A 15,854-nucleotide genomic window follows, 5' to 3' on the forward strand; every position below is an offset into this window, starting at 1 on the left:
CATAGTTACTAGCAGCCCATATGTCTCTTGTAGCAGAAGAATCAAATTATTTTTTAAAAAATAATTATTCATGTCGCTCGTGAACTTTTCGAGCCGAGTGGAGCTTAGCACGGCTTAAGTATCGTCTCATTAGTCTTGAGTCAAACCCGAACTCGAGTCGAGCCAAGCTCGAACAGTTCACGAGCAAGCTCGGCTAATTAACAATGCTAGCTACAACACTTTCTTTCTTAGGCCTGAGTGAGTAAAGAGTAACCAAATGCATCATCAGCTCACAACTAGACCCATTGGAGACTAGATTAAACAAACCTTTTCCATAAACCCCAAAGTCCCAAATTCGACCTAGTAATTACTTGTATAATCACACAAAAGAGGGATTCAAAAACCCTAACCCCCTCTCAAATACTCTTCTTCATTTCCCCAATTTGAAAGCTCTCAACTTCCGTCAACAATGGCGGAACCCCCTCAATCAACAATGGCGGAACCGGAACCGGAACCTCCATCATCAACAACACTAGAAAATCCAAACGATTCACTTTCAGAACAACAAACCCTAGGAAAGCGAAAACATTCCGAATCCGAACAACCATTACCTCAACAAAACTCACCAGAAAAACAACAACAACAACAACAACAACAACAAATTCAGCAACAATCTCAGGAAAACTCAGAATTACCAAGCTCAAAACGACGAAATTCAACTCGAACTTGCGTACACGAAGTAGCAGTACCAAAAGATTTCATCTCAGACAAAGATTCAACCATTTATGGAACTCTCGCAAACCCTAGCTTCGACGGTCCAATGGCGAAAACGTATGCTTTTACTCTCGACCCTTTTCAGCAAGTTTCAATTGCTTGTTTAGAGCGTAAAGAATCGGTCCTCGTGTCCGCCCACACTTCCGCCGGCAAAACCGCCGTTGCCGAGTATGCGATTGCAATGGCGTTTCGCGATAAGCAGCGAGTAATCTACACTTCGCCTTTGAAAGCACTGAGCAATCAGAAGTACAGGGAATTGAGCCAGGAGTTCACTGATGTTGGTCTTATGACTGGTGATGTTACTATCTCTCCTAATGCTAGTTGTTTAGTGATGACAACGGAGATTCTTCGCGGTATGCTGTACCGGGGTTCCGAGGTGTTGAAGGAGGTTGCTTGGGTTATATTTGATGAGATTCATTATATGAAGGATAGAGAAAGAGGGGTTGTTTGGGAGGAGAGTATTGTGTTCTTGCCTACCGAGATTAAGATGGTGTTTTTATCGGCTACTATGTCGAATGCAACCGAGTTTGCTGAGTGGATTTGTAATATTCATAAGCAGCCTTGTCATGTTGTTTATACCGATTTCCGGCCTACACCGTTGCAGCATTACGTGTTTCCGGTTGGAGGGTCCGGGTTGTACTTGGTGGTGGATGAGAATGAGCAGTTTAGAGAGGATAACTTTTTGAAGCTTCAGGATACGTTTGTGAAGCCTGGTAATGGGATGAAGAATGCTGCTGCCAAGGCTAGTGGGAGGATTGCGAAAGCTGGTTCGGGAGGTAAAGGGGGTTCGGATATATACAAGATTGTCAAGGTAAATTTTGTTGTATTGCTGACTAATTTATTGTAATTCAAGTAATTGTCATGCAAAACAGAGTAATCTTTTTGGATCATGATAGTTTCTCCATGAATTTTGAGGAAGTAAACTATGTTACCTTTCAGTTAGAAAGTTATTAATCACTTACATTTTTAATTGTATCGCGTTTAAGTGTTGTAATGTCGAAGTATTGAGGGACTGATAGTTTTAGCTTACTGAAAAGGCGAAAAGAGTTTGGGGCAGTTGTTGCTGATCAATTATCATTAGAAAGAAGGGTTTTGGATTTTGAGCTCCTATGGGAGGCTCTTGAATCTGATATATGAGATGCTGTTAACGGCCAATCAATTCAAATTTTTCTTTGATTTGCCTTGAGCTTGTGTATGTACATGTCACCTGAACTTCCTCTTCCTTGAGCCTTGGTTCATGAAGTACGATACTAGCTCACTTTTCATCTTGAGTTGCCTTTTTCTGTTTTTTTCTCTTAACACCAATTGGTGCATTTCTGTCCTTTAAAAATCACTTCAAGAAATTGAATGGGAGCAATGTATCCAAGTTGCTTAACTTGAATTAGTCTAGTATTGAATGGAACATAAAACAATTGACTCTTCTGGATCATATTTCATTGTATGGGGATGACTTGAGGAGAGAGATCTACATGGGCACTCATGGTGATAGTTTTCCGACAAGTGTTTTTTCAATCTTTTTTTCTTGAGTATACACTATGTTAGATTTAAAGAGTGATAATATTTTGATTTCAGAGAATGTGGCTAAAAGTTTAATGAATCTTGTACATTGTGGATGGATTTCATATTATTATTTTGTGGCATTTGTTGGTGGGATTTTTACTCATTTTATAATTAAAGTTAATGTGTTGGTTAGTGAAAAGGGGAAGGGAAACAAGGATTATATAGCTCTTTGTTATAGAGATAAGAAAGGGAATCCTCCCTTCAACCATCATGACCTTTCCCTTTACAACCACCTCCACCCCATCCCTCCAATCTACCCTTCTCCATACAACCACCACTGCCGCTCCCCTCCTTTAACGTCACTTGTACAATGCCTTTTATCTTACCTTCATATATATGATTATTGATTGTTGACTTTATAAAATGGCTGTAAGCCTGTAAACCACTGTATTGAAGGCACTGAATACCTGAGTGGTAAACCAACCATTATGCTACACTGGCATACTTTGCCATTCTGAATAGCAGAATTACTCGTTATGCTGATTCATCCAGATCGTAATTAATTGTTTACACTTCCCATTTGTTTTTTCTGGTTCATACTGCTAGGTGTAGGGGTGTGTTATGGTGGGATACATACACCCTGTTCATGTTATTGTTCCTGTTTCCAAATTTTTGACTTGATATGAATTTTTATATTATTATTTGTGTTGCAGATGATAATGGAGCGCAAATTTCAACCTGTCATTGTATTTAGTTTCAGTAGAAGGGAGTGTGAACAACATGCAATGTCCATGTCAAAGCTTGACTTTAATACGGAAGAAGAGAAAGATATTGTGGAGCAGGTTTTTAAAAATGCAATTCTCTGCTTGAATGAGGAGGACAGGAGCCTTCCTGCTATTGAGTTGATGTTGCCACTTCTTCAACGAGGCATTGCCGTGCATCATTCTGGGCTTCTTCCAATTATTAAGGAATTGGTGGAGCTCCTTTTCCAAGAAGGGCTTGTGAAGGCGCTATTTGCCACTGAGACAGTAAGTTCTTTGGCATATACCAGCCATCACTTTGATTTGAATTATGTCTTCCATTTATTACATTATTACTAGATGCTTCATACCATATTTTGTATCTTTTCAAGATACTCAGTGATTGAATTTTCCTAAACTTTGATGTTAAGTAAAATACTGGTTGGCATGAGAAAAAATTAAGCGTGTCATGTCCTCTGTCCTTAACTTTTTAGTTTATCTTTTATTCTGAATTATCTTTGATTATATGTAACTAATGATAATCTTTAACACATTGGGCTTAATTTTTGTAGTTTGCCATGGGCTTAAATATGCCTGCAAAAACAGTTGTTTTTACGGCAGTTAAAAAATTTGATGGTGATAGTCATCGTTATATCGGATCTGGTGAGTATATTCAGGTGAGTGAAGTCTATCTGTTCTGTGCTATGATCATCTGAAGTCTGGTTTTGTTTTTGTACTTATCAATGCCTCTTTGGCTTTTCTTCAAAGATGAGTGGAAGAGCTGGTCGCCGTGGCAAGGATGATCGAGGCATTTGCATTATAATGATTGATGAGCAGGTAAATCTTGTGGTCTAATAAGTTAACAGCAATCAGCTATACCACAGTTATTTATGTAACGTGATGATTATCATTTTTTCTATGAGAAGCTTTTTATACGTCTTGTTTAGAGTTATGTATGCAAAAAGAAAACTCTATCCCGAGATTATTTCCACTCGGGGCATTTTTTTTCTCTCAAAACCTTCTTTTAACAAATTCATGGTGTGGGTGTGTTCTATTCACCCCCGATTTTCACCTATCTGAATTTATCTTATCTTATCTGAACTTATCTTAATTTATTATACCTTATTAAAACTTATTTTAGTTGTGATTTGTATTGGGTATCCCTTAATAGAACTTATCTTCCCTGAACTAAACTTATGTGAACTTATTACACCTAAAATAAGTGAAAATAAGGTGAACAGAACTTGTCATCCTCACTTATTCTTCTCTCTTGCATTACTTTATCATTTTTTCACTTTGTCTCCTTACACCTACTTTTGGACCATACTAAACATGCTCTTCAGACCTTATAAACGGCATCTAATGATCATTATCTTTCTTTACTTATTATAGATGGAAATGAATTCTTTAAGAGATATGGTGTTGGGTAAGCCAGCTCCTCTTGTCAGCACTTTTAGATTGAGTTACTACTCAATCTTGAATCTAATGTGCCGAGCTGAAGGCCAATTCACTGCTGAACATGTCATTAGAAATTCATTTCACCAATTCCAGCACGAGAAGGTTTGCCTTGTACCTTTTCTTTATTTGATCTTCTTGTAGATAAGGCATTCATAACCAATTATTGTTTCTTTTACAGACTTTGCCTGAAATAGAAAAAAAGATAGAGAAACTTGAGCAGGAAGCTGCCATGCTTGATGCTTCTGGAGAGGTACTATTTCTTTTGGTCGGAGAATATTTTTTCCATTATAATTAATTTTTCTTTTCGAAGAAAAATTCACTCAAGACAGTTTTTTATGTAGTCTGAAGTTGCAGAATACCATAAGCTAAGACTTAATTTAGCTCAACTTGAGACGAAGATGATATCAGAGATTACAAGACCTGAGAGAATTCTTTACTATCTTGTTCCTGGAAGATTGGTAATCATCTGTAACCTAATGTTCTTGTCATTATCATTCATCAGCCACTTCAATGGTGCTTCCTTAGCTATGATATTACCCTTTTAAATAATACAGTTCAATGGCCCAAATTTATATATTGATAATTGGCTTCATTACTTTGTCCGAAAATTTTTAGGTTAGGATACGTGAAGGAGTAACTGACTGGGGTTGGGGAGTTGTGGTCAATGTGGTGAAAAAGCCTCCTGCTGCAGTGGGAACTGTTCCACGTGGTGGGGGCTATATAGTTGATACACTGCTTCATTGCTCCCCTGGTACAAGTGAGAATGGATCAAGGCCTAAACCATGCCCCCCTCGTCCTGGGCAGAAGGGTGAAATGCATGTGGTGAGTTAACTTATATGCTAGCAGCCATGCAGTTCACTAGTATCAACTGTCTAGGTTCACTTTTATTTTTCTGGAAGTGTCAAGCAATTTACTAATTTGGCTGTTAAATGATTTTATTTATGGTATAGGTTCCAGTGCAATTGTCCTTTATAGCTGCCCTCAGTAAGCTCCGGATTTCTGTCCCTCCTGATCTTCGGCCTATTGATGCCAGACAAAGCTTACTTCTTGGTGTGCAGGAGCTGGAGAAACGTTTTTCTCAAGGCCTCCCAAAGCTTAATCCCGTGAAGGTATGTCTGCCTACTCAGTATTTCTTCCTTTTGTTGGTTCATTGCTTTGGCTGTTTGGGCTTGAAACAATGGGTTATCATTTAGTTCTCTCCAATTTATTAGATAAGTTCCTTGTGTTGTCCCTTTTTAATTTTAAACTTGTGCAATATTGCCTCATTTATATAATTCCTGATCCGTGAACTATTTTTAAATCATGTATGATGCAAAAGGTTTTACTACTAAGACTTGAGACTTTTAAATTTTCTGATAAGGTGCCATAGACAGTAGAGGTAAACAGTAAGGCTAGGACTAGTCGGCAGCTAGTTGGACATGCAATTGTTGAAAACTGGAGCTTAGATAGCATTGTATTTATGGTGTTGGTTATGGAAAAAGTTTGTGGTGATTATTCCTTTTACCCTTATAATTACATCGCACTTATCGGAGATTTCTGTATTACAAAAACTCTCTCTAGTACATGCCTTGATGGATGCTTTGCATATGAAGCTATTATGTACTGGGTTGAAGCTTATTGAATTCTCTATCATTCATTATATTGGAAAGGCAAAATATTTTAAATCAAATATATGTCAATTTGTCAAATCACTCTCATATGACATGATACCATTTCATTAATACTACACCATTTCCATACTGTCTCAACTAATTCCTTGACTCAATACTTGTCTTTTCCGATGATTATTGTAAATTTTTCTCATGGCAGTAGGAACACTAACAGTTATATGATAATCATTATTGTATTATATTACCATAAACCTTGTAATTCTTCTTTGGTTTCTGCTATCGAATGCAGTTAAATCTCCCCTGCAATATTTTTGGGTACTCTACGGAGTGGAGGCCTGGAGGGACTGTTTGTCCTATTTCTAGTGTTTATCATATCATTTTAGTTTGGATTTGGTTATTACTTAATGTTCATCGTTTGGTCTTGGGAACGGGAGGCCTTCACTGCTGATGTTGGTAATTAGATGGGAAGGCTTTTCAGTATCAACATCAAAAAAATTTCACTACTCATTATTGTATTCGTACTGCAGGATATGGGTATTGATGATAAGGAAATTGTCGAGTTGGTCAGTCAAATTGAGGAACTTGAGCAGAAATTATTTTCCCATCCAATGCACAAGGTTTGCCCATATTCTAAATTTTCAGGTCTTGATTTCTGGATGCAATACTTTGTAAATATTTCTTGCTAATCTCATTCTCTTCCTCGATCTATGTTCTTAATGCTTCACAGTCTCAAGATGCTCATCAGGTCAAATGTTTCCAAAAAAAAGCTGAGGTGAATTATGAAATTCAACTGTTGAAGTCAAAGATGCGTGAGTCTCAGGTACTATCTTAGTATTGCTCAGTAGATCATCACTTGATTGTTGAATCATCAACTAGATAATGGAGAATTATTCTAAAATCCCCCATTATTCTAGTTGTATCTTTGTTTTCTTTTTCTGTTCCAGATAATTTCTATTTATTCACTTTTTCTAATGTAGTATTTTCAATTTTAGTATAAGTGTTTTATTATTAATATTATAATTTTTTATTACTCCCTCTGTCCTCGATTCAAAGTCCCATTTTACACGTGAACACTAAGGAAAAAAATTTGGGGTTTGGTTGGTTTAAGGTATTTGAAAAAAGTAGTGTATTTTTTTAATTTATTTTTGAGTGAAATGGGAGAAGTATCATATGGAAGAGAACATAAGAACGATAAAATGAAACCAAATTAGTTGATAACAATATTTCACTAAAATGATACTATTATTTGGGGACAAAGGGATTATGTTTTAAAATTAAGTATATTATTACCACTCCCTTAGCCCCTTTTGACTTGTTCTATGACACTTTGCACAAGATTATTGTTGCGTCAAAAAGTAGAGAGAAAAAAATACTTGAGGAAAAAACTAGAGAAAGTAATTACCAAGTAGGAAACGGACTAACTAGGGAAATTCCATGAGATTTAGCTCTAAGAGGAACTAATTATGGCAAGCGCCCCCATAAATGACCAAATGTGTGCGGACAATGAAAAACTCATCATCCTTCCTCCCCAACAAAAGCACCCATAGAAGGCAAAAATTAAAAAGAGCAACTTGCCACGTAATGGCAAAAAAATAAAAGCTCCCTGCCACAATCTCTATCCCATACGCTTTTACACTTTGTGTACTGAATAGGTTAATAATTATGAAATTAAACTGTATAAGGCGCTGTCAGTGTAGAGCTTGTTTTATATACTCTTTCAAGGGAATATGTGTGACAAATTGAGCTGAGTGTACATATTTCCTTCAACTTTTTGCAGCTTCAAAAGTTCCGTGATGAGCTGAAAAATAGGTCACGTGTCTTGAAGAAGCTGGGTCATATTGATGCTGATGGTGTTGTCCAGTTAAAGGGACGGGCTGCTGCATTGATAGACACCGGAGACGAACTTCTTGTTACTGAGCTGATGTTCAATGGTATGTGGCTAAGTTCTGTACATCTTCTTAGGTTGTAGTTGTGGTCAAGTACTGGAGCTATGACTAATTGATGTTCCCCTACATCAAGTGCAGTTCTTGTGGACTATGTTTGTGATGCTTTGGCCAGTGTCTCTTCATATATATATGAATTGTATTACTGCTTTCTTGAACTCTCACTACCTTCATAATATCACGTATGGCTATATATGTAGCGTGAAAACTTTTAGTGGCTGTTCTCTATGGCTACGTTATGTAGGCATTTTCCTCGTAATGAAATTATTAATGATGAACTTAGATTTTTTTTTTTTCCCTTTGCAATTTTGTTTTTGTGGGATGTGTCAGTTGGAGTCTCCTGCTTAGTGCTTACCTATCCGGAAGTTTGTATAGGCATACTTCCTGGAGTACCTCTCTCTTTAGGATCTGGGTGTGAGAAAATCAATGAGAATTATTTTATAAAGGTCATACATTTCCTTGCTAGATCAATTACCCTTTTTTAGTTTTGCTTGTCTAGTATCCCTTGAATTTAGCTTCCTTTTCGAGATTCACAAGGTTGTTGCTTGTAATGAAAAATTGCTTATGGTCTAAATTGGATAAAGAGTTGAGGGTTCCATACACATGTCCAAATTTAGGACGGTGTCAGGACTTTCTGTACACTTAATTTTCAAAATATTTGTATTGGACACATGGATCCGTACTACTCAATACTCGTACCTGAAACCTGGCAACATAGATTTAGACTCCTTGGTCTCTGTCCCATGATGGTTTCTGTACACTGTGTAGTTTACAGTGTTTGAAAAAGCGCGCCTAGGCGCTGAGGCGCAAGGCGTTAGAGGTCATGCGCTTTTTATGGTCTGGGCGAGGCGACTTCAATGAGGCGCACCAAGGCGCAGCCTGAGGCGCATAATGAGTTTTTTTCCAGATTTTTTTGTTTCTTATTATATGCGCCTCACTTCAATGAGGCGCACCAAGGCGCACTGAGGCGCGCCTTAGGCGCAACTCCAAAACGCCTTGGTGCGCCTTGAGCCTTTTTATACATTGGTAGTTTATAAACTTATGTATTAACTTATGTTTACGTCTTGTTAAACATTTTTTGTGAAAATTAAAAATTTAGTACTTCCACTGTTTCATTTTAGATGACACATTTTCATTTAAACATGTTTGCCAATGCATACTTTCTAATGCAAATATCCTTTGTTACATATTAACAATAATTATAAAATTTGATATTTGAAAAAGTAGATATTGAGATGAATCTAACAAGACCCTGCATGACTATGTTTTTTCTCAAACACAAAATCACAAAGCGAAATCAAAGCAAGTTATGTGAATAGTACACAAAGTCAATGTGTGTCATCTAATTTGGAATGGAGGAAGTATGTTCTAGCAACTTTCTTATTGTTATTTGGTATATTATTGGGGTGCTTATAGGTTCTATAATGTGTCGTCTTAAAATTGCTATGCTGAAATAAGGGTTTTAACTGTTTGAGTTCAGTGAATCAAAAGATTATTACGATAAATGGTTTGATCATGGATTGAAGAACGGTTGAGGTTACAGTGTAGGGTATGTTTACCCAAAGTCTATACAAAAATTACCTGAAACTGAAGATAACCCGGCCAACCTTGACCTGATCACCTGAATTGGCAGCTCTTTCCGAACATGATTTGTAGCTGAAGGCTGTAGAAGTCTATGCACGGGATCTTGTTATGATGATCCCAGCGCCTGTATCTATACTATATATTAAAAAAATGTTCCCTAATATGCTCACGTGCCACAAGCACTCTTCTTTGCACGAAATTTGAACCCATAACTTGAAGTTTAATTACTAAAATGTTAACTGCTGTGCTATTGCCTTATTATATGTTATTATTCTTTCAAAACAAATTCTAAGTAAGGATTGAAATCGTGACATTAATGCAATGACTAAGGGCATCGCTCGTGTCTAAACACCAGGTAGTAGTTTAATACATAAATGTGGTTCATTGCTGTATCCTCACCTACATGCACACATTGTGTGTCTAAGGATTTAAAGAGTGTCTTGCTGAATACGACACGTCCTATAACAAGCTTAACACATTTTCAGGGGCCGGAATACTATTCTGACCCTTGACGGAGTCAAATAACTTGCTTTATCATTGATATGGATTACTTCAATTTTTTTCCCCTTCTGTTATGCATTTGTGGCCCTTCATAAAATACTAATTAATATTGATCTCAGTCTAACTGGCTTCTGGGATATCTTATTGTCACTGCAGTTTTACCTTATGAATCATGTGTGTAGCTACTAGTTAGGGTGAGACACTATCTAACATAGTTTGCTAACAACAATCAGGTACGTTCAATGATCTGGATCATCATCAAGTTGCCGCTCTTGCAAGTTGCTTTGTCCCGTGTGATAAATCAAACGAACAGATTCATTTGCGAGCAGAACTTGCAAAACCCTTACAGCAACTACAAGACAGTGCTAGAAGAATAGCAGAGGTTCCCCTCCCCCTCTTCTCTCTTTCCTCCCCTTTTCTTAAAGTTTAGACCTTATTTTATTCTTAATTCCTGCTGGTTGATTCGACAAATTGTTTATGTTTCAGATACAACATGAATGTAGCCTGGATGTAAATGTGGAAGAATATGTTGAGTCAACTTGCAGACCCTACTTGATGGATGTGATATACTGTTGGTCAAAGGTTAGGTCTATTTTGTGCTGAACAACCTTTCATGATATTATACAATTCCTTTAATTTTGTTTATCACCTGTTTGATCATTGTTGACCTTTTTGGAATTAATGCTCTTATTTTCCTTGCCCCAATAGTAAGGTGAATAACTGCTGCAGCTTCCAAAGGATGTATCTGCAATATTCTTTGATCTCTTTATAATGTCTTTCTGAATGTTGATATCTGATTTCCTTTTTCTGGTTTCTGATATTGCATTTGATCAGGGATCCAATTTTTTTGAGGTTATACAAATGACTGATATATTTGAGGGAAGTATCATAAGACTGGCGAGAAGACTGGATGAGTTCTTAAATCAGGTGAGTGATAATATGAGAGTTCTCTCTTTGTACTCCCATCCCCCCTTGTATGTGTGTGTGTGCGTGATCATTGTTGAACTGCCGTAACTTGCATGCTCCAGGCAGATGTAATTTCATATCTGCTTGTTTGCTTTTTAGTTTATACTGGAAAATGCTTGCTTAATAAAGATAAATTTCTTCCAGAGACTATTTTACTCATAATTTTTTAGCCATGGATCGACCAAAATTTATCCAATAGTTGATATCATGTAGGATATGAATTTTGAATTAGATCTTGTAAAAGGGTTTACTTCGTAAGCGTGTTTCATATAATGTAAAATCTGAAGCTCATTTGTGGGCTAGCAATTCCTGAGCTGCCAAGGAGAGGATTCATTAAAAGAGCTTGAGGAATAGTCCAAATTTCACATTAAGAGACTAATTGAGTGAAGTTCAGACCTGAGTTTGATAATGAGGATATAGGTTAATTGGCGTTGTGGAGATTATTAAGAGAGACCAAGGCCATCTATAAGAGTCTTGACTTAGCAGCAAATTCCTTGTTTCATTGTAAATGGTATATTATCGAGTCATTTTGTGTAATTCCAAGTAACTGAATACCCAATAGAGCTGAAATGTTACAGTTGTTCACTATATGCCTTTTTGGGTCAAGCTGGTAGCAGCTTCTCATTCATTCGCTGCGGTACTAATAAAATTAACCATATTCTTCTTTCTTACCTTTTCTAGTTGAAAGCTGCTGCTACTGCAGTGGGAGAGACAGACCTGGAAAACAAGTTTGGAGACGCCAGTACCAGCCTCCGTCGAGGTATTATGTTTGCTAACTCTCTTTACTTGTAGTTGCTATGTTTAAGTCATCTTACATGTTTTTCCCAATCTTCAAATTGTAGTCAGTTGTACAAATGTAAGGTTATTTCTTTTGTTTTTTGCTTTGTTTTTATATATTTTAAAATTCGGAACTAGTTAAGAGCTCGTCAATGAGAAGATAGGTGTATACTGTATACTCCATATTTATCAATTGAAATCCCTCGGTTTGGGCTTTTGGCCATGAGCTTTTTGATACTCAACTTTGACTATCTTTTTGTACAAGATTTTTTTTTTTCATGTGGTTTTATTAGATTCATCTTGATAACTTTCAAATCATCAACTTTCTATAAGTATAATCTTAACAAAATATAATTGAAGATTAAATTTATAAAGTGTACATAGGCAAGCTACATTATTCACATACACCAATGATCTATTTACTCTTGTTTCAAAATCAATAGGAGTTGGGCACACAAGTAGGACACATGGGATTTCTATGGCACGGTGCCTATGTGTCTGTGTACTTATATTTTTTGGGAGAGCAATGTTTTAAAAGGCTTTTTCCACCCAAGAAATGTTGTGCATTTTGTTCAAATCCCATCTGTCTCTGTTTCACTTGTGTTTGAGCCCTTTAGGGTGAGCTTTCTAGTGAGTGGCTTCACATACTTTCAGCCGTTGTCACCAAATCCATGTAGTACCTCCCTAACTTCTCTATGCCCATTTAAAGGGTCAATGTATCCTTTACTCGATGCCTCTGAAGAGCGGGTGTATTAAAGAAAAAAAAATCAGCTAATTATAATTTCCATTTTGATAATAAAAATAAATAAAGAAAGACATCCCCAATAAAATTTGTGAGTATATTGTTGTCTGAATGTCCTATGTTTGCAATTTACCAAGTCAAGTTTAGATCAGGGCATGGTCTGGGTTATGCAACCCCACAGCTGTGTCAATAGTTCTCATGCTCAAGCAGGTTATGACTAAAATGGGTCGAGAAAAAATCGTGACATGCCGGGCTCATAATTCATAAACCAACATGTAATGCACAAGGGTGATGCATTGACACATCACACACGTATGAGTAGTGACAAAGCCAAAATTTTGGTCAACAGTTTATGACATTAGCTCATGTAATGCAAAAGATGATCACATTTCTCTTATTATGTGGAACTGTTACAGAGAAAACTAGAAATTTACAAGTTGTCTTGAGAACAAATTAAAAGCAAACTATAAATAACAATAAGATCTCAGAGGAAGCCTAGGTCTTATAGCTATGCAATACATAAATCATAACCATTATATGGGAGAGAAGAGGACAGTTGAATGCTTGGCAATATGCAAACTAAACTGTCCTCCTTTCTCACTCACATCAATCTTTTCTTCTCCTGGTGGAGGTTTCATCTCAAAATTAGTCACCAATTTCGAAATTATAAGCCCTAAAATTGGCATCGCCAATATAATTCCAGGGCAGCTCCTCCTCCCTACACCAAATGGCAAGAACCTATAATCCACCTTCCCACCACCCACTGTTGCATCCGTTGATCCTTCCTCCTCAAGGAACCTCTCAGGCCGAAACTCTTCAGGGTTTTTCCACCACTCGGGGTTGTTAGCCAACCACCATGCGTTTACCACCACCTTTGACTCCCTAGGTATAGTATACCCACCAAGCTTAGCTTCTTCAAGGTTCATATGGGGTACTAACAAAGGTATAGGGGTGTGTAACCTTAGGGTTTCCTTTACTGTTGCTTGTAAGTAGGGTAATTGTTCAAGGTTTTCTTCTGTTACTGGCTTTCCCTTGAGTACAGTGGCGATTTCTTGCCGGATTTTCTGTTGGATTTTTGGATGATTAACTAGCTCAGCTATTGCCCACTCCATGGACCATAAGGTCGTTTCAATGGCTGCTACATTAATGTTCTCAACAATGTAGAGAACATTATCCTTACTGATTTCTCCTCTGTTTTCGGCATCAATAATGTAGTCAATGGCACAACTTATCTTGTGATTTTCTCCATTTGCAGCCATTATTTTCCTGTAATATATAATTGCATCAGTTGTCTCATATTGACTTTAAGAAGAAATTTATGCATACTTTTCCTATGTGTTAATGTCGATAATACTGTTTTTCATTCTAGCTAATTAAGCTAAATACTAGTTATTTTCTTTGTAGTGAGCTACATTATACCTTTTTACGTACATAGCAATATAGCATGTCATGAACGATGACAAAATAAGCATGTTCACTTGTTAAAAATCAAATTCGCTTAAAAAAAATTCTAGTTTAGCTCAGCTCTGATAAACAGAAAATACAAGTAAAATCACATAAGCTATTAAAGAATCTCCCATGGATAATCACTGGTAAATAGGCTTATTACTTTTTCCAGATTTCATAGTCAGGTTGAATTAGTGATGTGACAACTAAATTCATATTGAATTTTCATTTACCTTAAATAATTAGATGATGGTATAAGCTCTTGTATAGTGTTTATAGCAAAAGTTTGTCATTTTTTACTTTCAATTTGGGAATTCTAAAGCTTATCTCATAGATAAGCTATTGTAAATTGGTAATATACTTAGAAGGTAAATAAAAGGTAGCATCTATTATCATACCTTCGTTTCTCAACATAGTAGTTGTTGAAGAAAGCCAGCCTTCTTTGCTGCAAGTCTCTACACTTACTCAAATACCTCCTCAAAAATGGTCTAAGCAAAGGTATAAAATCGCCATAATTGTACTCGAAACTCTGAGCTAATCTACTCCTTTCAGAGTTAAACTTGGTTGCCTCCATAAAATTGGGATCTTCCATAGACTCAAAACCTTCATCAAACATCATCCTATACATTATGTTATACAACATAAGTTGCAGCCTCTTCCTAATCACAAACCCTTCACTTTTTGCTTTGATGCCTATTATGTTATCATTTTGCTTCAAATCTCTAACAACCTTGTCCATTTCATCCTCCCACATGTGGCTATAAGTATTCACCACCTTGTTGGTGAAGAATGGCAACGTCATTATACGCCGCATCTTCCTCCAATGGTCACCATAGACAGTGAAAACCATGTCTTGACCGCCTCCGGTGAAGATGTCAAAGACAACATTCCTAGGTCGGGACCCAAACTCCACCCCCTGTGCATGGAGGACCTCACATGCTAGTTGAGGGTTCGAAACCACGACTAGGTTTCGAACACCGAGCTTAAGGAGAAAGATGGGGCCATAGGTTTTAGAGAGCTTTGCCAATCGGCGGTGGTTGAGGTCATTCCCTACTTGGAGCCAATTGCCAAAGATGGGGAGGGCAAACGGGCCGGGAGGGGTATTTCCGTAATTTTGTGCATGTGAAGAGAATAGGGAATGGACCAAGTAAAAAATGATGGGTAGACATATTGCAAGATATAGGGAAAATTTTGGGTTAGTTGATGAATATGTTAGTACACTGATGAAAATGGCAAGAAGGATTATGTTGCTAAGAAAATTAGTTTTGGACATATTTTTTGAGTGTGTTCCCATATTTGCGCTCTTATGGAGGTATGTTTGATATAATTGCAATTATAAGTTGTGTGTATATATATGTGTATAGTTTGTGGGGTTGGTAAGAACAACATGTAGAAAGTTCTTGAAGCAGTGGTTTTTCAGGTGAATTCAAGGGGCTGTTTATTGATGGTTTATGATATAAATCCTAGGTAGGAAAAATAAAAGAGAGAGAAAGGATAGATTTGGCTTTGTAATAAAATATTATTGGTAAGTTGGTAGGTAAGTGCATGTCCAAAAAAAAAATGATTTGGTAGGTGAGTAGAATGGCGTGGTAGCTTTTTTTTTTTTTTTTTTTTTTAAAAAAAAATGTTATAATGTCAAACAGTCAAAGATAGTCATCAATGTTAGCCAAGTCAAAACTTTGTTCTTGGTAGCACTGTTTTAGAGTCAAGAAAAACGATGTCCAAATGTCCAATGTCGTGATTACTTCTTATTAGGCGCAAATTTGCTATAGCAGGTTATTTTAGTCATTTTGCATAAGAAAATGGTCATTGATATAATTTAGAATGATAATGG

The 15,854-nt window shown here is 36.8% G+C and overlaps 2 protein-coding genes across 2 annotated transcripts; one reads left to right on the top strand and one right to left on the bottom strand.

Annotated features, from left to right (window-relative positions):
• The first annotated feature begins 262 nt into the window (after positions 1–262).
• On the top strand, positions 263–12,074 carry LOC145596011 (DExH-box ATP-dependent RNA helicase DExH10-like). The gene is made up of 16 exons (XM_081652441.1): positions 263–1,564; positions 2,967–3,281; positions 3,566–3,670; positions 3,762–3,830; positions 4,386–4,553; positions 4,630–4,701; positions 4,793–4,909; positions 5,067–5,273; positions 5,402–5,560; positions 6,589–6,678; positions 6,789–6,881; positions 7,839–7,992; positions 10,323–10,471; positions 10,576–10,671; positions 10,924–11,016; positions 11,737–12,074. The coding sequence occupies exons 1-16, from the start codon at positions 449–451 to the stop codon at positions 11,845–11,847; spliced, it is 3,114 nt and encodes a 1,037-aa protein (XP_081508567.1). The 5' UTR covers positions 263–448; the 3' UTR covers positions 11,848–12,074.
• Positions 12,075–12,894: 820 nt separating this feature from the next.
• LOC145595075 (cytochrome P450 CYP73A100-like) lies at positions 12,895–15,333 on the bottom strand. Its single transcript, XM_081651429.1, has 2 exons — positions 14,419–15,333; positions 12,895–13,840 (listed from the first exon to the last, which is right to left on the bottom strand). Exons 1-2 carry the CDS (start codon positions 15,312–15,314, stop codon positions 13,108–13,110), a joined length of 1,629 nt encoding a protein of 542 aa, XP_081507555.1. The 5' UTR covers positions 15,315–15,333; the 3' UTR covers positions 12,895–13,107.
• Positions 15,334–15,854: the final 521 nt, after the last annotated feature.

Source organism: Chenopodium album, chromosome 19 (genome assembly GCF_948465745.1).
Source record: "Chenopodium album chromosome 19, dcCheAlbu1.1, whole genome shotgun sequence".
NCBI lineage: Eukaryota > Viridiplantae > Streptophyta > Magnoliopsida > Caryophyllales > Amaranthaceae > Chenopodium > Chenopodium album.